The 26,075-nt window shown below is 46.6% G+C and overlaps 1 protein-coding gene across 7 annotated transcripts; it reads left to right on the top strand.

Annotated features, from left to right (window-relative positions):
• The first annotated feature begins 6,941 nt into the window (after window positions 1–6,941).
• On the top strand, window positions 6,942–25,837 carry LOC141736754 (medium-chain specific acyl-CoA dehydrogenase, mitochondrial-like). Of its 7 annotated transcripts, XR_012585057.1 has the most exons (15): window positions 6,965–7,034; window positions 11,170–11,269; window positions 12,074–12,171; window positions 12,280–12,349; window positions 14,893–14,993; window positions 15,076–15,156; window positions 15,958–16,088; window positions 17,321–17,429; window positions 18,517–18,657; window positions 18,734–18,829; window positions 19,518–19,766; window positions 20,089–20,158; window positions 20,775–20,804; window positions 21,801–22,854; window positions 23,200–25,837. XR_012585057.1 is itself a non-coding variant. In XM_074571321.1 (13 exons), exons 1-13 carry the CDS (start codon window positions 7,011–7,013, stop codon window positions 21,870–21,872), a joined length of 1,302 nt encoding a protein of 433 aa, XP_074427422.1. In that variant the 5' UTR covers window positions 6,965–7,010; the 3' UTR covers window positions 21,873–23,138. The 7 variants fall into 7 exon arrangements, 4 of the variants coding, with proteins under 4 accessions (XP_074427424.1, XP_074427422.1, XP_074427423.1 ...); XR_012585056.1 differs by lacking the exon at window positions 23,200–25,837 and having other exon boundaries at window positions 21,801–23,138; XR_012585055.1 differs by lacking the exons at window positions 20,089–20,158; window positions 20,775–20,804.
• The last annotated feature ends 238 nt before the right edge of the window (window positions 25,838–26,075 follow it).

Genomic DNA, 26,075 nt, shown 5'->3' with positions numbered 1-26,075 from the left:
TCCCATTTCTAGAATTGCCATTCAGATATTTACCTCTTTCTTAAGGTTGTTGAGAGGTTGAACTATATTGCTGTTTCATGGTGTAAGATCTGAGGTTGGATTTAGATGGTTGTCCTATCCCCAGCCAGCACGGAGCAAAGACTCCATGTCTCCAGCACTGGGAGATCTTTGCATTGCGAGCATGGGGAGGTTGTGTCTCTTCTCAGTCAAAGAAGGGTTCTGCTATGAGGTCCTTATTCTGAAGGAAGGCCAGGGTCTGTTCAGAACAGGCTCATTCGTGGGGCTGCTGACGGAGTTTTTCCAAGACCACAAGGTCTTGTGCTGTGCTGTTTTGGCTGGAGGATCAATTAAGAGGGGCACCCTGCTGCACGAAAGGCGTGCTGATTGTGGTTTGCACGCTTTGAACAAAGAGGAATTGCCTTGGTGAAGGGTCTTCAGGGGAACAGAAATCCTCAGACCAGCTCAGCCTTTTAAGCTCCCCGCACCCCTCCCCATGACAGCTCCTGGGCAGGGGGAGCAGCAGTTGGGGAATGGGGATGACAGCAAGAGGGGGCTCTGGAAGGCACTTGGAGCAGGATGGGGTGAAGCAGAGGTCTTGCTGGTCCCTGCAGTGCACTGGGGTGTCAGGCAGTGGTCACTATCGGGCAGATTTAACAGTTGTTCTTCTCTGCTTCCCTCCAAAGGTTGATCAGATCTGGATTAAATGAAAGAACACAGCAGAATCTGGCTCCCTGAAAGAGGAAAAGCCCAGGTGGAATAAATGTCGCACTTCTTGAGCAGGCTGGTCCGCAGGCAAGGTCTCTGGCCTCATGATGCTCTCGCAGAGACGGGCTAAAAGTTAAAAGTGATTTGGGAATGAGGGGATGTTCCCTGCATTTATGGATATTTCCTTTAAAGCCAAAAGGGGGTAACCAATGTGTATGGTTGGGATGTCGCTGCAGTCTTGGCTGGCCGTCATAAGGAGGGTGGGAGATGCTGGCCTCTGCTCAGGCATAACAGCAGCTTTTCGGGTCCTGCCTGGATCTCCGTTAGGTTGGGAGGGGAGCAGAGGGCAGAGGGAGTGAGGGTAGGGATGTAGAGAACAGCACTGAGGGTTTGAGTAGGCCCTCCTTGAAGTCTCTGAGAGCTTTGCATGTGAGGATGGATGTTTAGCCTGTTCCCAGGAATTTTTGATTTTGATCGTTCTGATTTGACAGCTTCCAAGGAGGTTGCTACTCCCTCTTTTGTTTATGTATGCTTTTATCCAGGAGAATTTTTTCTGATTTTTGCATAAAGGGCCTGACTCGGGGATCTCCTCAGGTTGTGCCATTTTCCTCCCTTCCTGTAGTTGGTGGCAGTCTCTGGGCTCTCCTAGTTCCAGACAATCCCTAGGGATGGCACCCAGGAAATCTTTCCAGGGTCTGGTTTTCAGTCCACGACAAACAACATCGCAGTGGCAACGTAGGAACTCCCTGAGCCGCAGAGACATCCTCTTCTTTTCTCCAGTAAATCCCTGTAAATACGTGTCCAGGTACTTCCTCCTCCTGCCTTGCTGTTCTTCTGTGTGTGTAGTGACAGGATTAAGGATCGCTTGTGTCGCACGGGGACTTTGGTGTGAACAAGCAGCAGTTTGTACCTGTAACCATGTAGAGAAGCCAGGCGTGCCCGAAGGAGCCAGGGGGAGGATTCACAGAAGCACCAGATCACAGAACAGCTGCGCTGGGAAGGAACCAAACCCCTCGCGTCAGCTCGGGCAGGCTGCCTAGGTCACGTCCCATCAGGTTTTGAATACCTCCAAGTGCTACCTGAAATGAAAGCCCTTGAAACCAAAAGTAGTTCAGAGAGGAGATATTGCTGTATTCGCTGTCGGGTGCTAGGGGGAAAAACCCACAAACCTAGCACCCCTTACCGGGGATATTCACCCATTATTTATACACAAAATATTCTCATTATTCCGCCTACCTAATACATAACTCCACCTAGGCTTACATATTCATCAGGATGACTGAACAGTCTTTTTGTACACACATACCAAATTTTGCTACGTCAGCAAAACACTTCTGCGCAAGCATGAGTGTCTCGGTGGTCGTTTGGGTAAGGAGACCCTTCCTCACGTTATCCTTTTAAGGCATTGAGTCATCTCAGGACAGTAAAAGTTTGCTGTAAGTTTGCCAACTTCTTGAAGATAATAAGGATGTTCTTTGAAGTAGCTGTAACTCTATCCTAATTGGTACAGGCGTACATACTTGATGTACAGAAGAACCTTGAGGTGATTAACTACTTCTTGTGATCACACCCTTGGTGATGAGCTACTTCTGGCTGTCTCCTCATTATCGCTATCATCTGTAACATCAGCTCAGTGAATAACTGGTTTTTTGTATACAGTAAGAAGGTCAGTAATTAGCTACTTTCTCACACAATAAGAAGGTTAGTAAGAAACGATCATTTTAGAAACAAAGCAGAGGCCTGTCTTTGGTAACACAAGGACTGAGAATCCACAACTCCTCTGGGCAGCTAGCGTAGCTCACAGGAAAGAAAGTATTTTCTTATGTTTGCAAAGTCCCGAAGTGCAAAGTCCAGCACCTGGGGAGGTGTGACCCCCTGCACCAGCACATCCTGGGGGCAGGCCATTCGGAAAGCAGCATTAGATGGCTCCTGCGAGGCTGCAGGCTGGGATGGGGGAAGAGGGGGCTGTGTCTCAGCTGGGGACTGCTCCTGGCACAGGGCTGCACCACAGAGCGCGGCCCCTCCAGGCTCTCTGCCACCGCGGGGGGGTCAATGCAGAGGAGCACATCCCTCCTCCTGCACCGCCTCTGCCACCCCCGTGTGTGTCACATCTGTCCCCGACGGCAGCAGCGGGAGCAGGGAAGGGGACAGGCAAGTGCCCTCCCTTGCGTGAGGGCTCCGATGGCCGGGGGAGCTGTGGCGGGGACACGGGATGGGAAAGAGGGGCTCCAGGTGAGTACAACCCCCCCCCAGCACACACAGCTGGGGAGATACAGACCCTCACCCCCCCCAGGCACAGGGGCTGTGACCCACGGTCCCGCTCCAGGGGCCGGCGCGGAGCCCCTCACTCATTCCACACCCGCCCAGTGTCTGGTTTTGGGGACACAGACCCGCCCTGCTGCAGTGGCTGGAGATTAAAGACTCCCATTTGCCCCCGCAGCTGCGCTGGGAGCCCACTGCTCCAGTACCTGCGCTGGGAGCCCACTGGCTCAGCTCAGGGACACTCCACCCTTGGTCTGCCACCAGCAGCTGGCACCAAATTCCACTCACACACACAGGGGTGTCACCAGCAGCCGGCACTTGGTCCTTGCAGCACAGAATCACAGAATCATACAATGTGTTGGGTTGGAAGGGACCTCTAAAGGCCATCTAGTCCAATCCCCTGCAGTCAGCAGGGACATGTTCAACTAGATCAAGTTGCTCAGAGCCTCATCAAGCCTGGCCTTGGATGTCTCCAGGGATGGGGCATCTACCACCTCTCTGGGCAACCTGGGCCGGTGTCTCGCCACCCTCATTGTAAAGAACTTCCTAATGTCTAATCTAATCTAAACCCACCCTGCTCTAGTTTAAAACTGTATGTCTTTTAACAATTAACTCCTCTACGTTTCACGCAGGTGAAATACAAACTTAGATGGTTTCCTAAGTCCTTGTTCCTTAACGCAGTTAGTCCTGAAAAGCCCTACACCAAACTTCATCATATTTTGGAAAAGGTCAGGACCTTTCCTCCAGGGGACGAGGCAGAAGCTTTGTTCTGAGCCTTGCTCTGACCGTCCTTGTCTTCACAAAGCCAGACAAGCCAACATTACTACCAGACGCAACCAAATGGTATATCCAACCCTTCTTTTTCTTCATAGTTCATGTTAGATCGTCATAGAAATGTAACCCCGTACCTTCTTATGACATTAAAAAAAAAAATTCCATGTGTTTACATGCAGTAGTCAAATTAAAAGCCTCCAAGGCTAGGAGGAGATATGGATTTGTAATTAAAAATAAAAGACTGACAATTTGAAATGAAGTAATGTTTGTGATACTCAGGAATCGAACAAGCTAAAAACATACCTGAAAATATTTTAATTATATTTTAAAATGTTCTTTCATGGCAGTAGCTTCAGTAAATTGCACTACATCAGTCCCTGCATACCATTCAAATTGCGTTCCATTTCTAGAATAATGGTTCACTAGCAAACGACAGAATACAGTTTGTTCCTAATAATTTAAAAAAAACCAACAACAACAAACAAACTGTAAAACATTTATAACTACTACTAAAAAAATAACACTTCAGCCTAGATTAGAATTGCTAGCTTTAAGGAATGAAATATATTTTGTGGTGTAATATTTTTACTATGTTTTCTTGCTAATTTATACATCTCAGCAACAAGCGTGAGGTATCCTGGTGGTTGGTATAAAAGAGGATTCCAGTCTAACAATGCACGGGACTGCGGAGGTTGTCATTTACACTGCAGTAAAAGTAAATGGCAGAGTAATAAGGAATATTAGAGTTCTTACAAAAGAGTTCAAGAAATAAAAAGGAAAGAGAGAGGCTGTTATTTCCTTCTTCTGTAAGAAAGGCTACAAACACTAGATGTGCCTAACAGAAACGTCTAGTGTCATTTCTTCACTAAACAACTCGGGAAGTCAAGGTTCGAGTGGTTCAGGCTCTGGCAGATATCCCTTTCTTCCCAAATACTTAGCAGCGTTGGGGATTTTTTTAATGTACCCCTTGAGGTGAGTTGAACATATCTGGGCTTAAATATATATTAAAAAAAAATAAAATAATGAGCAACGCTTGGGGCAGAGTCCTACCACCACGAGCAGTTCTGTGAGGGGTCTGCAGAGAGGGGGCAGGAGCCGATTCCTTGTGGGCCCTGGGTCCCTGCACCCACCCTGTGAGCATGGGGCCGGGGGTCCATCCCCAGCCCAGCGCTGCTGCCCGCAGGTGGTCCCTGGGCTGCCTCGTGCTCCACGGTGGCTGCAAGACCAGGCTGCTCCTTCCCTCACCACCAAGGGAAACCTCACCCGGGCATTCCTGCCTCCAGCCAGTTCAACCCCTGCCGCGGCTGGACCTTCTCGCCCTCTGTACCCCAAATTAAAGGAGCTTCTTTACTTGCCAAAGGGTTATGGATCCCAAGCTTGAAGACGCTTAGAAATAACAGTTCCAATCCCCGCTGTATCTAAATCCGTTCCAGCAACTAGTAAAGGTCCTTAGTGTATGGCATTCTTATAGGTGTCCCTGCAGTGCTGCCTCCAGCTCTGGGGCCACCAACAGCAGAAGGCCATGGAGCTGTTGGAGCAGGACCAGAGGAGGCCACGGAGATTCTGGGAGGGCTGGAGCCCCTCTGCTGCGAGGACAGGCTGAGAGAGCTGGGGGGGTTCAGTCTGGTGAAGAGAAGGCTCCGGGGAGACCTTCCAGCCCCTTCCAGTCCCTAAAGGGGCTCCAGGAAAGCTGGGGAGGGACTCTGGATCAGAGAGGGGCGCCATGGGACTTGGGGGAAGGGTTTTACACTGAAAGAGGGGAGACTGAGATGAGATCTCAGGCAGAAATTCATTCTGAGGGCGGTGAGCCCCTGGCCCGGGTTGCCTGGAGAAGCTGTGGCTGCCCCATCCCTGGAGGGGTTCAAGGCCAGGTTGGATGGGGCTTGGAGCAACCTGGGCTGGTGGGAGGTGTCCCTGCCCAGGGCAGGGGGTGGCACTGGGTGATCTTTAAGGTCCCTTCCAACCCAAACCATTCTGTGATTTTGTGATACTGACCCGCCTACCTGTCTCTAGAATTGCGTTGTGGGTGGAATCCTCGTTAGCGTACTCACAGTAAAAGCTGCACTGCTCATTAAAAAAAAAAAAAAACTGTTAAAACCTTTATTGGTAAAATGGGATGAATATATTTCTCTACATCACAGGGCTGTTGTGATGTTAAATGAACTGAGGAATACTGAGATATGAGGTATGCAACTATACAAATAAGAGATAAATAATACATGAATAAAAAGTGGTCTGCTCAGGAGTACCACACCATAGTCAGAAGAACGACCTATGGAGAACCACCATGTAAGATGCCACACAGAACGCAGGCTTGAGAGATGATATTTAAAAGCCCCAAAGCCACACAATTCCGTGTCCTTGAGACTCCATTTAAAGCTAGAAGAACACATGAAAATCTTCATTAAATATTTTAATAACAAAGTTACAAATCCCCTTTTACTCAACTGCTCTCAAAGTACAGGGAGAAAAAAAATCCACTGGTAATGGAGTGAAAAATCAGTACTTACTACAGTCAGTAAATGCCCGGAGTCACGTCAGTACAAAGCCTGTACGAGATTACCATCAGCTTCTTTTTAATCTCCTGATAAGTGTGCCAAAAAATAACTCTTACATGGCCAGCTTCCTCCTAACGCCTTTCTGCTGTGGTAGGTACAAAATCAACAGTTACAGCCGTCGGCAACAAACCCAGCAACCCAGAACCCAACACACCCAGGCAACAACGCAACTAAAAATACTTGGCACACCTTACCTGGAACCGTCATGCAAAATTAAAACGCTGCCCCAAAACCCAGCTTTCAGAGAAAGGGGCTTCACGTCTCAGTAATTCGGTTAAAAATCTCGTACCAAAGGAGGTTGCTCATAGAGAAATCAAATTTCTCTCCAAAGCGTTATTTTAATAAAGCTTGAAGTAACACCGCTTTAATCCACTTAATTTTAATAATACAAAAAAAAAAAAAAGGGCAGATAATTTGCAAGACTGATGATTTTGGGTGCAGCCGGAGCCGGGAGCGTTTTACAGCCCCGTCTCCCCCCCCCCCCCGCACACCTCCCGGCGGTGCCTCAGACCGCCATGAAACCTCACGTTTTAAAACAAAAAAAAATAAAAATAAAGATGTTACCAGCGTGAGCGGCTGCGGGTGGGGAAATGGAAGGCGCAAAGGCCCCTCGGGCCTGCGGGGTCCGGACCCGCCCGGGCCGGGGCGGGCAGGCCCGGCCCCCCTCGGCCCCGCCTCCGCGGCCCGGCACTGCCGCGAGCCCTCCCCAAGATGTCGGCGTTTGCAGCCAGCCGGGTGAGCGGCCCGAGGGAGGGGGGGAACGGGGAACGCTGGAGGGTGAAGAGCCGGGGGGGGAGCCGGGCGGGCGCTGCCAGCCCCCATCGGCCCCGCGGGCTCCCAGTCCGCCATCGGCCTCGCGGGCACCCTGCCTCCCCTCACGGCCTCCGAGGCGTACTCGGCTGCGCCGCCGGTGGCATGCTTTGATACGCCGTCCGTGAAAGCTGTTTGCTGAAGTACTAACCCTCCCCCTAGGAATTAAGAGCGTTCCTGCCGTAAGAAGTTGTGGGTGACCTCCCCGCCCCGGGCAGCAGGGCGGCTCACGGCTCGGGCAGCCCCCGCTGCGCGCCCGCCCGCCCCCGGCTCCCCGCCCGGCTCCTGAACTGGGGGAAGGGTGAAGGGCGCTGGGACGGGGCGGCTGGGCAGCCGTCCCTCCTTCCCCCAGACAGCCGCGTCCGTCTCTCCTTCCCCGGGGCAGCCGTTTGCTCCCCTCAGACAGCCATGTCCCTCCTTCCCCGGGGCAGCCGTTTGCTCCCCTCAGACAGCCGTGTCCGTCCCTCCTTCCCTCAGACAGCTGTGTCCCTTCTTCTTTCCTTCAGGCAGCCATGTCCCTCCTTCCTTCCTTCAGGCAGCCGTGTCTGTCCCTCCGTCCCCCGGGTAGCCGTGTCCCTCCTTCCCTCTGGCAGACGCGTCCATCCTTCCCTCAGACAGCCACGTCCCTCCTTTCCCCGGGCAGCAGCTGTGTCCATCCTTCTCTCAAGCAGCCATTTTCTTCCCTCGGGCAGACATGTCCTTCCCTCGGGCAACCGTGTCCCTCCATCCCTCAGACAGCCATGTCCCTCCTTCCTTCAGACAGCCGTGTCCTTCCCTTGGGCAACCGTGTCCATCCTTCCCTCAGACAGCCATGTCCCTCCTTCCCTCTTTCAACATGGTCTCCCACAGCATCCTCACAGGGAAGCTTAGAAAGTGTGGGTTAGGTGGCTGGACACTGGGGTGGATTGAAAACTGGTTGAAAGACAGAGCTCAGAGGGTTGTGATTAGGGGCGCAGAGTCCAGTTGGAGGTCAGTGACGAGTGGTGTTCCCCAGGGGTCAGTTCAATACATTCATCAATGACCTGGATGAAGGGACAGACTCAGCAAGTTTGCCAATGACACAAAGCTGGGAGGGGTGGCTGACACACCGGAAGGCTGTGCCGCCATCCAGAGAGACCTGGACAGGCTGGAGAGTTGGGCAGAGAGGAACCTTATGAAATTCAACCAGGGCAAGCGTAGGGTGCTGCACCTGGGGAGGAATAACCCCGTGCACCAGGACAGGTTGGGGGCTGACCTGCTGGAGAGCAGCTTGGTGGAAAGAGACCTGGGAGTCCTGGGGGACAACAGGATGACCATGAGCCGGCAATGGGACCTTGTGGCCAAAAAGACCAATGGCATCCTGGGATGCATCAAGAAGAGTGTGGCCAGCAGGTGGAGGGAGGTCATCCTCCCCCTCTACTCTGCCTTGGTGAGGCCGCATCTGGAGTACTGTGTCCAGTTCTGGGCTCCCCGGTTCAAGAAGGACAGGGAACTGCTGGAGAGGGGACAGCAAAGGGCTACCAAGGTGATGAAGGGACTGGAACACCTCTCTTATGAAGAAAGGCTGAGGGATTTGGGTCTCTTCAGTCTGGAAAAAAGACGGCTGAGGGGGGATCTTATCAACGCTTATAAATACTGAAAGGGTGGGTGTGAGGAGGATGGGGCCAGGCTCTTTTCAGTGGTGCCCGGGGACAGGCACAAACTTAAGCATAGGAAGTTCCACCTAAACATGAGGAGGAACTTCTTGACTTTGAGGGTGGCAGAGCCCTGGCACAGGCTGCCCAGGGAGGTGGTGGAGTGTCTGTCTCTGGAGACATTCCAACCCCGCCTGGACGCATTCCTGTGCGACCTGCTCTAAGGTGACCCTACTCTAGCATGGGGGTTGGACTAGATGATCTCCAGAGGGCCCTTCCAGCCCCTACAATTCTGTGATTCTGTGATTCCCTCAGACAGCCGTGTCCCTCCTTCCCTCACGCAGCTGTGTCCTTCCCTTGGGAAACTGTGTCCATCCTTCCCCCGCGCAACCATGTCCATCCTTCCCTTGGGCAGTTGCGTCCTTCCCTTGGGCAGCCGTGTCCATCCTTCCCTCAGGCAGCCATGTCCTTCCCTTGGGCAGCAGCTGTGTCCTTCAACGCGGCCAAGCGCTGGGTCCTGCACTTGGGTCACATCGACCCCATGATTGCCTCAGGCCGGGGGCAGAGTGGCTGGAGAGCTGCCCGGCAGAAAAGGACCTGGGGGTGTTGGTCAACAGCTGTCTGAGTATGAGCCAGCAGCGTGGCCAGGTGGCCAAGAAGGCCAGCAGCATCCTGGCCTGTGTCAGCAATAGTGTGGCCAGCAGGACTGGGGCAGTGATGGTCCCCTTGTACTAGGCACTGGTGAGGCCCCACCTCGAGGGCTGTGTCCAGTTTTGGCCCATCACGACTAGAGAGACATTGAGGTGCTGGAGCGTGTCCAGAGAAGGGCAACGGAGCTGGTGAGGGATCTGGAGCACAAGTCTGGTGAGGAGTGGCTGAGGGAGCTGGGGGTGTTCAGCCTGGAGAAAAGGAGGCTGAGGGGAGACCTTCTCGCTCTCTACAGCTCCCTGAAAGGAGGGGGTAGCCAGGGGGGTCGGTCTCTTCTCCCAAGGAACAGGCCATGGGACAAGAGGAAACGGCCTCAAGTTGCACCAGGGGAGGTTTAGGATGGATATTGGGGAAAATTTCTCCACTGAAAGGATTATCAAGCATTGGAACAGGCTGCCCAGGGCAGTGGTGGAGTTGCCATCCCTGGAGGGATTTAAAATCCGGGCAGACGTGGTGGTGAGGGACATGGGTTAGTGGTGGTTTTGGCAGTGTTGGGTTAATGGTTGGACTCAATGATCTTAAAGGACCCTTCCAACCTAGACAATGCTATGATTCTAAGATTCCTTCCCTCGGGCAGCCTTGCCATGTCCCCCGGTGGGACGCAGATGCTTCCCAAAGCGTCACAGTGATGCTGGAGGTCAGAGAAGGCAGCTCCACCTGACGGCAGCCGGTCCCTCACAGACCAAGGGTGATGCTTTGGGCATCAGTGGTTGGAGTTCAGCCCCCACTAACCATCGCGCCGCGGCCGCATTTCCAAGGGTGGCAGAGCTGGTGTAACGCGCGAGGAGTTGGCTTTGAGCATGGCCACCGGCGACATTGGCCACTGGGGACTTGTCGCTGAATCCACCCAACGACAGGGAGGTTGGCAGAGCGGGCAGGTCGTTGCCCAAATCCCTACATGTTGTGAACTGTGGTCCTTTGTCACCCCTTTGTGCCACCTCCAGGTATGAACCCCCCTCTCCAATCCGTATTTCTATTTGTTGGGGACAGTGTTGGGTGTTTTCAGAGTAACCGTCAGTGTTGCCCATCACTCAGGTACGAAAACCATCATCGACTTGGGTTTTCTAGCATGAATTTGGCAGCTTCTTTCTTGTAGGGTGTCACCTTTAGCATTATATTGAATTTAGGACTTTTGCTAGTTTAGACAAAACTTTTTGGTGACAAAGTTATATGGGACTGGGTCATCCTTAATTAAAAAAAAAAAAGTTATTACAATTACCTGGCTTTTCCTCAACCTTATCTTCTTGTCTGTTTCCAGGTAAAATAAGGTATGAAAAGTTGGGAGGACTGAGGTCTCTCTAGGTGTTTGTGGGTATTGTTTGATTGGTTTGTTTTTTTCTATGTAGTGGTGGTAACAGTTAGGTAAGAAAGCTGAGGCAAGAAGGTAAAACTTAGGTGAGAAAGCAACGTACCATTTTGTAATGGCTGTGGCTTGGGAAAACTCCAGATGAGTAATACATTGCCTACTGGAAAATACAATCCTGAACCATTAATACACTCACTTACCTCTTCAGTATTCAGAGCTTCTACGCCTAGCAGTGGTCTTCCTGCATTTCTTCACCTTTTAGCTTTATAGATGTTTTCGGTATTTTCTGAAAATACTTCTTTTTCGCTGTGTTGATACTTGTCATTGCCCGTGTTCTTCATGCTTCGTTCTGCAGTTGTGCTGCAGCCGGGCTAGTGGCTTTAGGAGACTTGAGCTGCAAAGATCTTACACCTCATCTTCTCTTTCTCTTTAGCAGATGCTCCGAACCATTGCAGGCCACGGATGGAGAGCACGTTCTAGTAAACCTGCTCAAAACGTACACATAAGCAAACCTGGAGCTGGCTTTAGCTTTGGTAAGTACTGCAGTTTTTACAAGAAGTACAATGCTTAAGGACAAATTGCAGTGTTAGGAAAAAACCAAAACAACTGTATTGCCGTTTGGTATGAATTTACAATGAAGGTGTTTATTCTGAATAGATTTCTATTCTTTTTTTTAAAAGTGTTCGCAAACCAAAATTATGTTTTTCTCCAGGTATGCGTGTGATATTTATGAGATTTTCTTCCTTTTTAAACTAACATCTGTCTTGAGCTTTTTTCATTGCCAAAGTTGCCTTAGCTTTGCATAATTATCTCATGCTGGCTTTTAAAACGTTAAAATAACTGTATGTAGCCTTAGTTGAACTTGATTGTAAAGAATTCATCCTCATCTTGGTGTATTATGTATGTAAAAGTGAATTTAGTGGGTCAGCAGGTAGATGTTTGGAACTGGGTAGCCAGAATTGTCAAATAAGGAACATTTATCTGCCTCCGTCTCCTTCATTCAATTAGCACAGCCAGCTTCTCATTTCTGTTGGTACTGCATTTTATGGTACATGGTACGTCCTTCTGCATTTTCAGTATTTTGTGAATAATTGCGTCAGAAGTAATTAAGTGCACTGTACATGTTCGTTAGAGATGAGTGGAGGTTTTCTCCAGATGAAGGAGGAAGCTGAGCTTCTCTGGTTTCTGGAGAGGCCCAGGACGGTGGGTCCTCACAGTTTGAATTGTCCTGGAAGGACCTGAGACTTGTCGTGTTTTTTTTTCTTTTCTCACAGTCTGACAACTGGCAGAGAGTACAGAATTTGTGACTTTATTTTTTACTTTTCTTTTTTTAATAGAACTTACTGATGAACAGAAAGAGTTCCAAGCTACTGCTCGTAAATTTGCTTTGGAGGAAATTATTCCTGTTGCTGCACAGTATGACAAAACTGGAGAGGTAAATTTACCATAGAGTAGAGGAAAAATAGATTTTTATCTTAACCTGTGTAAAATTTAAAACATCAACTGCGATGAATCAGGCAGTGACATTCCCTCTCTATTTCAGTATCCTCTTCCGCTCATAAAACGGGCCTGGGAACTCGGTCTTATAAATTCACACATACCAGAAAGCTGTGGTAAGTAAACATTCTTTTTAATCTGTAAAATGAAACAAAGAAAAGGCCTTGGAGGATTTTTATATGTGTAATTATGCGTTCTGTATAAAATGAAGAGTTGCATGCTTGAGCACTGTAAATTTAATCAGTAGGCGGGTTGACACATACAAATGTTATTAGGGGTGGATGTAATCCGGCAACAAATTAGACAGATCACGATTTAGTAACTTACAACCAGTTTTTCTACCACAATTACAACTGACTGATGTTCCCCTGGTGCACCGCCTCAGCTGCGGAGGCAGAGAAATTGGAAAGTCGTATTTTGATCTAGTCTCTGACGCAGGCTGCAGCAATTTAAGAGTTTTTTCCAGAAGGACAGTTTTCCAGTTTCGGTGACATGAGGTACAGCTGTGCTTTGGCAGTGCTTGGGTATGTGACTGACCAGGGTAAAAAATGTTAAAATTTTTAGATTTTCTTTATTGCATCTGTATTGTGTGAAAAAGAATTTGTGGAAATGTCCATAGCAGACCCTATTTTTTTTTTTGAAGACTCATCAGAGTGTATAACTTGTATCAAAAATGTAATTAATGAGGCTAAGGCACAAAGAGATGAAAGGAGCAATTGTGATGATGACATTTACTCTATCACAAATTCTAGGGAAACTCACGGCTGAAATAGCTGGATTATTGCAATGTGTAATCGCTCCGTTATTAAATTAAAACTTAAAAGTGACAAATTGGACACCATTTACAGGCTCTCCCGAGGGAGAGCTGGGAAAATACCAATGAGCCTGATACACCGTGTAAATAACGAACACATAAGGTGAAGTAAAGCTAGAGTGGACATACACAAACAAAGGGTTTTTGTAAAAGGAAGTCATGGCACAAAAAATAATTAGGGTTCTCTGAAGTAGCTAATAAGTGTGTGAACAGGAGCTGCCTGCTTGGTATAAAAATGCTGGAACTTCCAAAATGAATTTGAAAAATCATCAGGTTTCACAGCAGAAAAATCAGCGGCATGGTCTTGTTGGTGCTTGTGCTATTTGGAATATCTAGAAATAATCTGGAAAAGGACATCAATAGTGAGGCCACAGAGTTTACTGATGATCCTAAATTATTCAGTATAGGAAAGGTGAGGCTGGTGCAAAGAGCTGTAGAGAAGGTTGTGAAACCAGGTGACTGTTAAAATGGCAGATGGAAATTCAAAATAGGAAAAATGATGCACACAAGGAAGGAAAGAAGCAATCCAAACTTCCTAAATAAAACAGTGTCTTCTGAACAAGTTACTACCTCTAAAAAAAAAAAACCAAATAAAAAGAAGATATTTTTGGGGTTATAATATATAGTTTGTTGAAGATGTCAGCATGATGCCCAGAAGTGGTCAAAACCGTAACTGTAAGGTCAGAAATTAAGGAGGGAATGACAAAAAAAAAGCAGAAGCCATAATTCTGCTGCTGCTTGAATCCAGACTGCTCTTGCCTCTTTAATGTGTTGATCCTTCCACCCCAAAAGGGTGTTGTGGGAGTGGAGAAGGTTCCTAAACAGATGACAAAGATGATAAAAGACAGAGAACAGCTTCTGTGTGAGAAACACCTGAAACGCCAGTGTCATGGAGTGCGTGAAGAGGGATCCATGGCTCGTTGTCCCCTTCACACAACCAGAAGGCAGCAAACGAAGGCAGCAGGCTCAGGATAAACGAAAGGAGATGGTTTTACGCTCAATGCAGGGTTAATTTGGGAAACTCATTACCCCTGGATGATACCGATGCTAAAATTGTACACAGGTTCAAAAAGAGACTGGGCAAATTCACAGAAGTGTCTATCAGGGGTTAGCTGACAAAGACACCGAAGATCCTTTTGGCTGAGGAAGTCACCTGAAGGCTGGGGAAAATATTTTGAGGGAGTATTGCTGTAGTGTTACTGTATTTTTATGCACTTCCCAAAGTGTTGGCTTGTGTCAGAAACAGACCACTGGGTTGGTTTTCTGACCAATACAGATGCTTTGGGTTTTTATTTCTAAGCGCTGTGGTAGCCCCTGTGGCCCTTTCTCTGCTTCATAAGAACTCTTAAAAAAATTCTCAGATGTAAAGTAGTCAAAAGATTCCAGTGGTACATTCTTGCTGTTCAGTGCAACGTGGCCCACAGCAAGAAGGCAAGCAGCCTGGCACGGCGAGCTGTCCTTCCAAAGTCACCTGTTAACTAATCTGACGAAACTTCATTTAGAAAGCTTGGATGGGAAGGCCTAAGCGAACACCGTGCTCAATTAAATGGACGTGGGGGAATGTGTTTTTGATAAGTAAATTTTGTAAATCACTGATACCATAATGGTATCAGTGGGTTGGGGTGGGTTGAGAATGGTTTGGGTCGGAAGGGACCTTAAAGACCATCCAGTGACACCCCCTGCCCTGGGCAGGGACACCTCCCACCAGACCAGGTTGCTCCAAGCCCCGTCCAACCTGGCCTTGAACCCCTCCAGGGATGGGGCAGCCACAGCTTCTCTGGGCAGCCTGAGCCAGGGGCCCAAGTTCCACTTTTAACTAATTTTAGTCAAATATTTCAACTGTAGGTGGCCTTGGCCTCGGCAGTTTTGAAGCCTGCCTTATTACGGAAGAGTTAGCCTATGGATGTACGGGCGTCCAAACGGCCATCGAGGCGAACTCCCTCGGGGTGAGTTCTGTCTTTTCTTACCTCCTCTAAACTAGAAGCAGTGCCCTTTGAAAAGGTGAATTAATGGTCCATTTTCTTGCAGCAAATGCCAGTAATCATTGCGGGAAATGAGCAGCAGCAGAAGAAATACTTAGGAAGAATGACAGAGGAGCCAATGATGTGTGTAAGTATAGCTTAGGAACACTGTGGAATGTTCCTAAATCATATTAATCAGGTTGGTTGGTTTGTTTGTTTAAAATACTGATACCTACTCACAACTTAGCCTGTTTTAGTTTGTAAATTAACAGTGGTATTTACTGAAAGACAAGGAATATTGAACTAGATATATTCAATAAGCAAATGGAAGATGTTACCTGGAAAACTATCCTAAGTCACTTACTGAAAATTAATACCTTTCATTTCCCTTTCAAGAGAAGGTGTAGGAGTTTAAGAAAAACGCAAGGCTTATATGAGCACACACTCAACTCAGATGGGCGTTAAACTGCAGTTACGAACCTTAAATATTACCTAAGCAGTACTTGTTACACGGGAAGGAGTAAAGATTCACGTGCAATGGGTTAAAATCTGAACAACTAAGCCTCATAAAATGGAGCGCACAGTAACCATAGAATGTTACCCTGTGCTCTTATTTTCAGATTTTAGAGATCCTTAGCTTTTCTATCAGAGTTTGCGAAGCATGAGGAAGTGATGACTTGTTAAAAAGTACAGACTGGCCCTGTACATCATTAAAGTAAAAGACAATTTTAAGTATTATTATGGATTTATAAGGAAAATTAACCTTAGCGTGTTTGGATTCTTGCTCAGACAGCTGTTGGGGTTGTTTGCTGTCATATTTTGGTGTTCTCCGTGCAGTTAATTTAAAACCTTTGCAGGTCAGTTTGGTGCATGTAATTCTGCAATAATTTGTGGTTGCTTAAAATGAGAATTTTTATTCCTCCAGATTTTGTGTTTTGTTTTCTTTTAGGCTTACTGTGTAACAGAGCCCGGAGCAGGCTCTGATGTGGCTGGGATAAAAACAAAGGCTGAGAAGAAAGGAGATGAATACGTTATTAATGGCCAGAAGATGTGGATCACAAATGGTGGGAAAGCAAACTGGTGTGTTGACTTTTGGCTCACCTTCCACTTTCTGTTATTCTGTTCTATACTGACATGTGTCATTCCCCCCCCACAACCCAAGGTAGATGCTGGTGTTTCTTTAAAGATCTGCTATAAATCTGAACGTTCGTTATGTTTCATCGCACTGCGCTTTAATCAGTGACCACTTTGTCAGGACAAGGTATGAGAAAGCAGTCCCAAGTGCTGTGCAGTGCCTAAAAAGGAAACTGAGCGATGACAAGACTCCCTTCAAAAATGCCTCTCAAATTTTGCTGCTATCAAACAAAATCAATTCCGCTTTCTCTTCAGGGAAGGGCAGCAGCAGTATGAGTTAACTCGCAAAGTGCTCGAGAGGCTCATGTTACCAGCAACCTTGCTTTGTGAGTGTGCTGACCCGGACCAGTTGCTTCTGATTCTACTGGAAACATCTCTCACTTTTAGTGAAGATAGGCAACACCACAGTCCGGGAGTTTGTCTTTCATTTTCTTAAGGAAAGATATTTTCCAAGTGTCAAAGAATCCAGATTTTGCTGTGGTGCCTATGGATCGTGCTTTACAATATCGACCTCTTTCATCATGTCTCACATAAGATCGTGCTCATCCCCAACACATAAATTCTTTCGAATTCAAGAGGAAAAACTTTATACATTTATGGATAAAGCTGAATTTTCTCGTTATTTATTTCCTGGTTTAAGGCAGAACCATCAAAGAGAATCTACCAGCTATCTTTTCATCTTACTGAACACCATAAATGTGATTTACAACTGTTTAACTTCTAACAGAAAAAAACTTACTTAAAGCTTATACTGAGAAGAATAAAATTATGATGTTTGAAGTCAAGAGGATAACATAACATTCTGTATGCAATACTGTATTTCCTAAATAACAATTTTCACGTCTGTGCTGTGAATGCGTTTCTTTTGTACTATTTGTGAAGCTGATCGTATTATTAAGACTTGGATTACATGGAAAAGGTGCAGAACCTTTGCACGTTGATCTGAAGTAATTTTTTTAAATCTTGACTTTTGTGGTAAAAGGTGCACTGCCACTTCCTCTCCCTCACTCCCTTTCGCTTTATTTTTGGAAGGTCCAAGAAAGAAGGGTTGTTAACTTACTGATAGATGTATTATGTGGTACAAACGCACATAAAAATATTTAACATACGAGCTAAAAAAGTATCTGCTTGTTAATTGTGAGGATAAACTGACTCCCTTCTTCTTTGTTTTCCACTAGGTATTTTTTGCTAGCTCGTACCGATCCAGACCCAAAAGCTCCTGCAAGCAAAGCCTTTACTGGATTCATTGTGGAAGCAAATACCCCTGGAATCCAAATTGGAAGAAAGGTGAGCAGCGATCTCTGATTTGACAAGCCAGGAATTACTATTCACTTCCAAATCCGTAATGCATCAAATTGCCATCAAAGAAAAAAGCCTGTTAAGCCACCGAATGTTTTCATGTGCTCAATGATCTTTCCATTTCCACAGCACACAGAAACTATTCATGAGACGTACTTAGTAATTACATTAGTTCAGATAAGGAATTACTCAGAGTGGTCTAAAGTAAGATGACTTTGCAGAGCTGCAAAAGAATCTTTGCCACCCACTTAATTGACAAGTGCCAATTAAAGTGAAGTAGCAAGCCTTGAAAGTGTAAGCAGCAAGGTGGACAACTAACCGTAAACATGGCGTGCTTTAATGTTAGCTTCTCCTGCTCAGGGAACGGGCCTCTGAGACACGGGGCGAGTTCTTGTTTGAGGGGGGAAAGAAAGAAAGAAAGGAAAGAAAAGAAAGAAAGAAAGGAAGAAAGAAAGGAAGAAAGAAAGAAAGAAAGAAAGGAAGAAAGGAAGAAAGAAAGAAAGAAAGAAAGAAAGAAAGAAAGAAAGAAAGAAAGAAAGAAAGAAAGAAAGAAAGAAAGAAAGAAAGAAAGAAAAGGAAGGAAGGAAGGAAGAAAGAAAGAAAAGAAGGAGAAAGAAAGAAGAAAGTACTATTTTTGGTAGCAGGGAAAATTGGACATTGAACATTAGGAAAGGAGTCGGAAACCTTGAACATCTCATTTATTTATTTGTGTGTTTGTAGTACAGCTGCATTTTACTACTGCCTGCGTTTTAGGTTCTTTACTTTTTCCTCTCTCATCTCAAAAGGATATAATTGAACTAGAAAAACACAAACGAGTGATTACAGCTACAGAATTAATTTCACAAACGAAGAAAGTAAACTGCCCAGCTTTGAGAAATAAAGGGCATGCGGATCAGTAAATGCAGAACTAGTATTTGGTGTGTATGTGGTGATTTTTAGATAAAAATGTAGTGTTTGACGGGGGGGGGGGGGAGGGGGGAGCTTTCTTTATGCTTTGAGGAAACTAAGGAATGAAAACGTGTTGTACCTTGGAAGAATGTAATTTAGTTGCCCGTCTGTAAACTTCCCTTTTCAGGAAATGAACATGGGTCAGCGCTGCTCTGATACAAGGGGTATTGTCTTTGAAGACGTAAGAGTGCCAAAAGAAAACGTGTTAATAGCTGAAGGAGCTGGCTTCAAGATCGCAATGGGAGCTTTTGATAAGACCAGACCACCTGTAAGTATCAGAAATAAGTTACTTCATAAATATGATAGGAATTTCTGATTTTCACTCTGTACTGTGTTTAATTCAGGTAGCAGCTGGTGCTGTTGGGTTGGCAAAAAGAGCGCTCGATGAAGCTACTAAATATGCTTTGGAGAGAAAAACCTTTGGGAAACCAATTGTTGAAGTAAGTTAAATATATGAAAATGAATATATCGAAAAGCTCTGTTTTCATACCAGATGCACTACTAGTGAATTTTCAAGGTCATTCCTTGATATTTAGTATGTGTGATTTATTATCTCTGCCATTGCTTGTTTTCAAGTGCATAGGTCAGTGCTATCTAAGTAAATGTAGCTTTGCAGTAACTCCTGGGATTCTTCAATAATTTATTAATGACAATAGTAAAATCACAAAGCAAACTCTGCCCCAAACCCTGAAACTCGTGGACTGTCAGGCCATACTTAAGTTCTTCAACGCTAATGCACAGGGAAGTTCAGGGAAGCAAAAAACCTCCTTGAGGTACGTGAAACAAGACTCAACGGTATTAAGACTAATAGAATACATCGCTGGTCACGCTGCTTACCAGGCCGAAAGAAATACCAATAAACATCAAACTAAATACAGATCTCATAAAAAGTAAAGCACAACTTCATAATTCAGTACTTGATCTCTGTGACTACGTGAATTTTAGAATTAAAAGTCTAATTCAACATACAGTTATGAGAGCCTGATCCAAATTCGGTACAACTCCTCAAGTCGAATCTCCCCAGCGTGTTAAATTTGCAAACTAAGAAATTGAGAAGACTGTATTCTTCTCGGATGCCGTGGAATTTTCAGCGGGCGGTGTTAACCCAGTGCATTCCATCACCCGCAGCACCAAGCAGTGTCTTTCATGCTTGCTGAAATGGCCATGAAGGTGGAGCTGGCTCGCATGGCTTACCAGCGAGCTGCCTGGGAGGTGGACGCTGGTCGCAGGAACACCTACTACGCCTCCATTGCAAAGGCCTTCGCTGGAGACGTCGCCAACCAAGTGGCTACAGACGCAGTGCAGATTTTTGGAGGGAACGGATTTAATACCGAATATCCTGTAGAAAAACTAATGAGAGATGCTAAAATCTACCAGGTAAGTAAACAAGAGAACGTCATCTTTATAGTAATGCATCCGTGTTATATAAAACAAACTAATGGCTGCTTACTTGCAATCATGATATACGTATATAAAAAAAGTTTCATGGATGAGAGCAATAATCCATTTAAAGAAAGGGCGTTCAAGTCAGGCAAATTCTTTCATGCAAAACTCTTTGCGTTAGATCAATAACTTGACCCACGCAAGATAAATAAAGTTTGTGGTGTGGGTTTGTTTTTCTGATGTGGTAACTCTTGGAAATTCTCGGACTCGAGAATTCTTGCACTCGATTCAAATTCTTGCACTCTTTGTTCCAAAGCTTTTGGACCCTTAGGAAACAACACTGCAGAGAACACTGATGAAAACAGCAATGCGTGCTGGGGGGTTCTGTAAGTGCAGGTGGTTTATGTACGTTCTCGTCATCGCTTCTTGCTGTGCTTTAACACTTCTGTCTGAAACTCTGGTGTCATAAGCCGGGCAGATTACTTCAGTGAAGATATCACCAGCGCTGTGTGTCATGGATTAATTATCTTGCACGTATTAGCAGAGGTGTGACACAGCCCGGAGCGCTGCGCCTTTTTTTTAAAAAAAAAAACAAAACAAACAACAAAACTCAACAGCAAAATGTGCTCATATTTACTGATGTTTAGCCCGTAGTCACCCATAATCCCCAAATCTTTTTCTGCAGTTTTATTACCAGGAAATTATTCGATGTCGTAATTCTGCTCTTAGCAAATACTAAGCTACAGTGCTTTATTCAGCAAACGCAATTTAATTATGTTCAGGAAACCCGGTAATTTTGTATCTTTTCACCTCTTTCTGACATTACTAGTGACCGGATAAAACATATAAAAATAGACGATATCAAGAAATGCATGTGGCCTGTGCTCTGTAATGTTGGTTGTAACCGCTGCCATCCGTGAGATTCTGGGTGGTTGAAGTTTCTCTTACAGCTGACTTTAAAATGAAAAGTATTCTCACTGGCCGCGAATTTTTCTGTTCTAGGATAGAAAACTGCTGTTTTGGAATCAAAAGGTTCGTAGCCCTAATTGCGCTCCTGCAAGCGAGGAAATGAATGAGCAACTGAACTTTGTTATGATCGAGCTTTTTTTCCTGGGAGGTTCCATATGTTTCTAGAGAAAGAGGGTGGGAGGGTTAGAAGTTTTATTTGAAAGCTGAAACTCATTTTACAGGATCCCAGTTACTTAGAGTTTCCATTACACTGATCTGTCATGAATGCCTGGCTAGATAGACTTTTTTGGTTTTGATTGTTCAAATTAATCAGATTTAGTATTACTTTTTTTTTTGGTGTTTTTCTGCTCCCCTTCATTCCCAAAAGAATACAGGAAAGGCTTTTGTCTTTACAATTATTTCATCCGTGTCTCTTGATTGCGCATCACTATATTTCTGCCCAGTTCCAGACGGTAAATGCTTTTGGCCGTATGTTTCCTGTAAAGAAACTTTGTTTTCCACCTGTTCTTTTCTGCCGTATATTTGGTATTTCTCAGGGTGACACAGTTGTGCTGCGGCGCTTACTGGTAACACTCTTACACGTCCAGGCTGTGCTCTGGGCGTCTGTCTGGCCGCAGATCCAGGCTGCTGGGACAGGCCCTCGTGACTTAACTTCTCCAATTCAGAAAACTTCCCGTCTTTAATTGGCAGGGATTCTTGCAGCTACTCCCATCGCCTTACGAACCAAACCCCTTTGTAAAGCCTAAATTAGGTATTTTCTTCCCCGGATAAGACATTTTCCCCATTGTTCTTCACCCACTGTGTCCGTTAATTTCCTGAGAGCCTTCCTGAGCTTTGATGGGGGCGTGTGAGAGCATGACTGTCTCTCCATGTCTCCTCTGGGATTAGCCCACTGTCATTACTCAAGCCACGCTGGATTTTTTTTCGGTTTTCTCTGTCTTTCTGCACACACTAGTCGACATCGGATTAGTGCTACAAAGGCTTACAAGCGTAGGAAGACCCGTTAAAATATTTTCTTAAAAAATGATCAGCTATCGTTACTTTAATTCCACTTTGCAGATTTATGAGGGAACTGCTCAGATCCAAAGGATGATCATCGCTCGTGAACACGTTGGCAAATACAAGGCTTAAAGATGTGTTTCAAGCACGGCTGGCGCCGCTGTAGTCCTGTGTTCTCATGGAAGAAGACTTTTGTGCAGTCCAATTAGAAAGGCCTGGAAAAACGCCTTTTCCTTCGAAATCTTTCTGTTGCGTATGCAATTAAGCAGCACTTCTGTACTCCCCGCCCCTTCCCTCACTTCGTGCCTCCTGACTAGCAAACTTGGTGTTTTCTAAACGTTTCTGAATTCCAAAGTGATTGGTGGTCGTCTTTCCCCACTCACTCTCTTTCACTCAGATCTTTGGCTTTTGGTGGGAGAAGAGGTAAACACCTTCCCTGGAAAATTTATACGATCAAAAAAGTGCACAAAATTCAGATTTTTTTTTAATTTCTCTTTTTTTGGTCTGTGAAGGAATTGGATTTTAGGTGTTTCTGTATTGTTTATAATGATACAGTTTTGCTCCCCCTCCTTTAGCCCTGGAGTTTGGGCGGATTTCAAATTAATAAATCTCAGGGAAATCTAAAAAAGCGGTTCTGCTTCCTCGGGAATGCCATGCTGCAGCACACGGTCTCTACTCACCACTTGCTAAAATAAATATGCTGACAGTGGGGGTTTGTGGCCTTTAGCAACTTGCGTCTTTTAAAAAAATTGGAAGTGACTATATACTGACTTATGGACCTTTCAGAAACGTACAGTCTCATAAATTACAACACAGATTGGTGTTATTTTTCTCAAACAGTGGTGTTATTACTACTTGCAGATTATCTGTATTTTTACCTGCGTCCAGAAACTAGTTTTTGTTTTCAAAACATACAGTATAATAGGGCTGCTTTTCTGTGACTCAGCCATCTCAGTCCTCTGAATCCGGCAGACAGAAATTGTCCTTTAACGCATTTATCTCTGTGCCTCCAAGAAGGCCGTAGCGTTTATGAAGAAAACATCCGTTTGCTTGTGCCTTAAGCAAGATTTCTTCTTCGTGGATGAACGTTAAGGACAGCTCTTGAGAAATTCAGGTACGTGTTTTTATCAACGTAGGAAAAAAGAAGTATGATCGTTCAATTTTAAGTGTGTTTTCATTTTAACTGGTCCCATGTGGGAGAACCTGTAGGAAACTGCCTTATGTTCAGTTATAACGGCACTGTTCTAAGCTCGGGTATTACCCCAGATACAATAAGCGGCAAGAAATGAGAACCTCGCAACGCAGTGCTTTTCCACTGTAAAATTAGATGATCAAAATGTTGTTTCCAACAGGTATCGCTGCATTCTAATAAAAAAAAAAAACCACAACTACTTTTAAGCAGAGAGGTGCGGTTGCTTTTATTCGCTTTGCTTGCCCCATCGTTTAAATTGTATTTCAGGCGAGTTGTGCAGTGTCCGAGGCGCGTTCCGGCCCTGCTGCTCTCCGCCACAGCCCTCCCAGCTCAGCGCCCCGAAGCCCTGCGCTGCCGCCCTCTCTCCTCAAGGATTTAGATGCTGCCCAGTAAGAGAATACCGGCTTCCCGGAGCGCGGCCCCTCTCACCACCTCGCTTCCTGAGCAAGGCAGTGCTCTGTCAGGGTGAGGCAAGTGGAAGTGCGTAGCTTTTCCTCAGGCATCGCGTTTATTTCAAATCCAGTATATTTAAACCTATTATTCCTTTCCATTAGTACATGTGTATTATAGTTTGAGAAACCCACAATTTAGACAATATATTTAGACAATTATTCTGTCACACGGTGACCCCTCCCCACCCAGGAAGGAGAACTGGGGAAAAAACAAGGAAACCCGAGGGCTGAAATATAAACAGATTTAATAGGCTAAGACTAGATAACTGACACTAAAGAACAGTATTGATCCTGATACCAACATAAAACACACAAGGTTTGTACCCAGCCTGTTCCATCATCAGGAAGCCGTGCACTCCCCGCAGGGGACAGCAAATGTTGGACACTGCCAGCGCTGCGGCTTTGGGAGGAAGGGAAGGGCTCTGGGCTCCGGCACCGGGGCGAGGAGTTCTCAGGATCGCAGCCATCAAGGAAAAGAGAACTCCTCAGCAAATTTCCTAATTTTTATTGAACGTGACGTTCACGGCATGAAATAACCCTGTTGGCAGCTTGGGTCAAGTGCCCGGGTCTCACTCCTCCTCATCCCCGCACCCAGTGAGCTCGAAAACACTGAGACCTTGAAACCTGCCCACCAGAGCTGGCTCTAAAGTAAATATTTTCAAAATTCAGACACTAGAGTCTTGTAAAAGTGCAGTTTTCCCAAGCGTTAGAAGAGAAATTAGACCTGTGTCCCTCAAACCAGGACAATGTATTTAACGACATCTGCAGCAAGAACAGCTGGGAAGGAGGAATTTTTCTGAGATTTTTTACCATGGATGGCCCTTTTTTCAGCGCTGGCAGAACGCACCTTCCCCAGACCTCCTGGAAATGGCTGGCTGCTGGTGAGTGCAGTGTCCGGCGCTGGGATCCCCGTGTCCAAGGCCTGGATGTACTGGAGAGAGTCCGTGGTGACGGCGGAGGGTCTGGAGCACGAGGCTGAGACCTGGGACGGTTCGGGCCATGGAGGCTCGGGGGGATCCTGTCAATGCGCATCAACACCTGAGGGGATGGAAGGAAGCGGAGGGAGCCCACTCACAGCGCAAGAGGCAACAGGCATGAATTAAAACATGCAAAATCCCACTAGGAACACAAGGAAACATGCTTTTTTTTTTTTTTTTTTTTTTTTTTTTTTACTGCCAGGGTGGGTCAAAACCTGGCACAGGTTGCCCAGATGGGCTGTGGAGTCTCCATCCTTGGAGACAGTCAGAGCCCACCTGGACGTGGTCTGCTGGAGTAGGTGGCTTCCAGAGGTGCCTCCCCACCTGAACCCCTCTGTGATTTCCTCTGCAGCTGCTCACCAAAACGCCCTTGCTCCACCATGGTCCCTGTCACCCCCACTCTGGGCAGTAGACATCCTGTCACAGCTTGCGTTCCGCTTGCCTTACTGAACCACAGAATCATAGCACTGTCTCGGTTCGAATGGACCTTTAAGATCATTGAGTCCAACCATTAACCCAACACTGCCAAAACCACCACTAACCCATGTCCCTCACCACCATGTCTGCCCGGCTTTTAAATCCCTCCAGGGATGGCGACTCCACCACTGCCCTGGGCAGCCTGTTCCAATGCTTGATAACACTTTTAGTGAAGAAAATTTTCCTAATATCCAACCTAAACCTCCCCTGGTGCAACTTGAGGCCGTTTCCTCTTGTCCCATGGCCTGTTCCTTGGGAGAAGAGACCGACCCCCCTGGCTACCCCCTCCTTTCAGGGAGCTGTAGAGAGCGAGAAGGTCTCCCCTCAGCCTCCTTTTCTCCAGGCTGAACACCCCCAGCTCCCTCAGCCACTCCTCACCAGACTTGTGCTCCAGATCCCTCACCAGCTCCGTTGCCCTTCTCTGGACACGCTCCAGCACCTCCATGTCTCTCTAGTCGTGAGGGGCCAAAACTGGACACAGCCCTCGAGGTGGGGCCTCACCAGTGCCGAGTACAAGGGGACCATCACTGCCCCAGTCCTGCTGGCCACACTATTGCTGACACAGGCCAGGATGCTGCTGGCCTTCTTGGCCACCTGGCCGCGCTGCTGGCTCATACTCAGCCAGCTGTCGACCAACACCCCCAGGTCCTTTTCTGCCGGGCAGCTCTCCAGCCACTCTGCCCCCGGCCTGAGGCAATCATGGGGTCGGTGTGACCCAAGTGCAGGACCCGGTGCTTGGCTGTGTTGGCCCTCACACCATTGGCGTGGGCCCATCCATCCAGCCTGGCCCGATCCTTCTGTGGAGCCTTCCTGCCCTCCATCAGACCCACACGCCCGCACAACTCCGTGTCCTCTGCAGACGTACTGAAGGCCAAGCGCTTAATGGCTGTAACCTGCCACCTCCTTTACCTGCGGGAAGATCAACACTGTGACAGGCTGGACAAGTATTTGCTCTAATTAAAAAAAAAAATAACACACACACACACACACACACACCCCCCCCCAAAAAAAAAACCCCACCACCACTCCATAACCCCTCACACCCATAACCCAGACCCCCCCAAAAAAACACCCACCCCGAACAAAACAAAACAAGAGACCTCATTTTCAACTGCTCTATGCCAGCCAGCATTACAGATATATAGACTACATATTACACATACATATATATATATACATAAATATTATATATTTATAGATTTCTTGTATAGTCTCAAAATGGCATTGCCGCCCGGCA

The sequence above is a fragment of the Larus michahellis genome, unplaced genomic scaffold, assembly GCF_964199755.1.
Source record: "Larus michahellis unplaced genomic scaffold, bLarMic1.1 SCAFFOLD_115, whole genome shotgun sequence".
NCBI lineage: Eukaryota > Metazoa > Chordata > Aves > Charadriiformes > Laridae > Larus > Larus michahellis.
Note: the sequence above shows the minus strand (reverse complement) of the source record. Positions and strands in the feature narration are given on the sequence as shown.

Bases quoted from the DNA above. Each gene is read 5' to 3' on its own strand.
- LOC141736754 (XM_074571321.1), top strand. From the start codon at position 7,011: ATGTCGGCGTTTGCAGCCAGCCGG. The intron at 12,350-14,892 runs GTAAGTAAACAT...TTTCAACTGTAG, and splicing joins ACACATACCAGAAAGCTGTG to GTGGCCTTGGCCTCGGCAGT. The intron at 17,430-18,516 runs GTGAGCAGCGAT...TTCCCTTTTCAG, and splicing joins GAATCCAAATTGGAAGAAAG to GAAATGAACATGGGTCAGCG.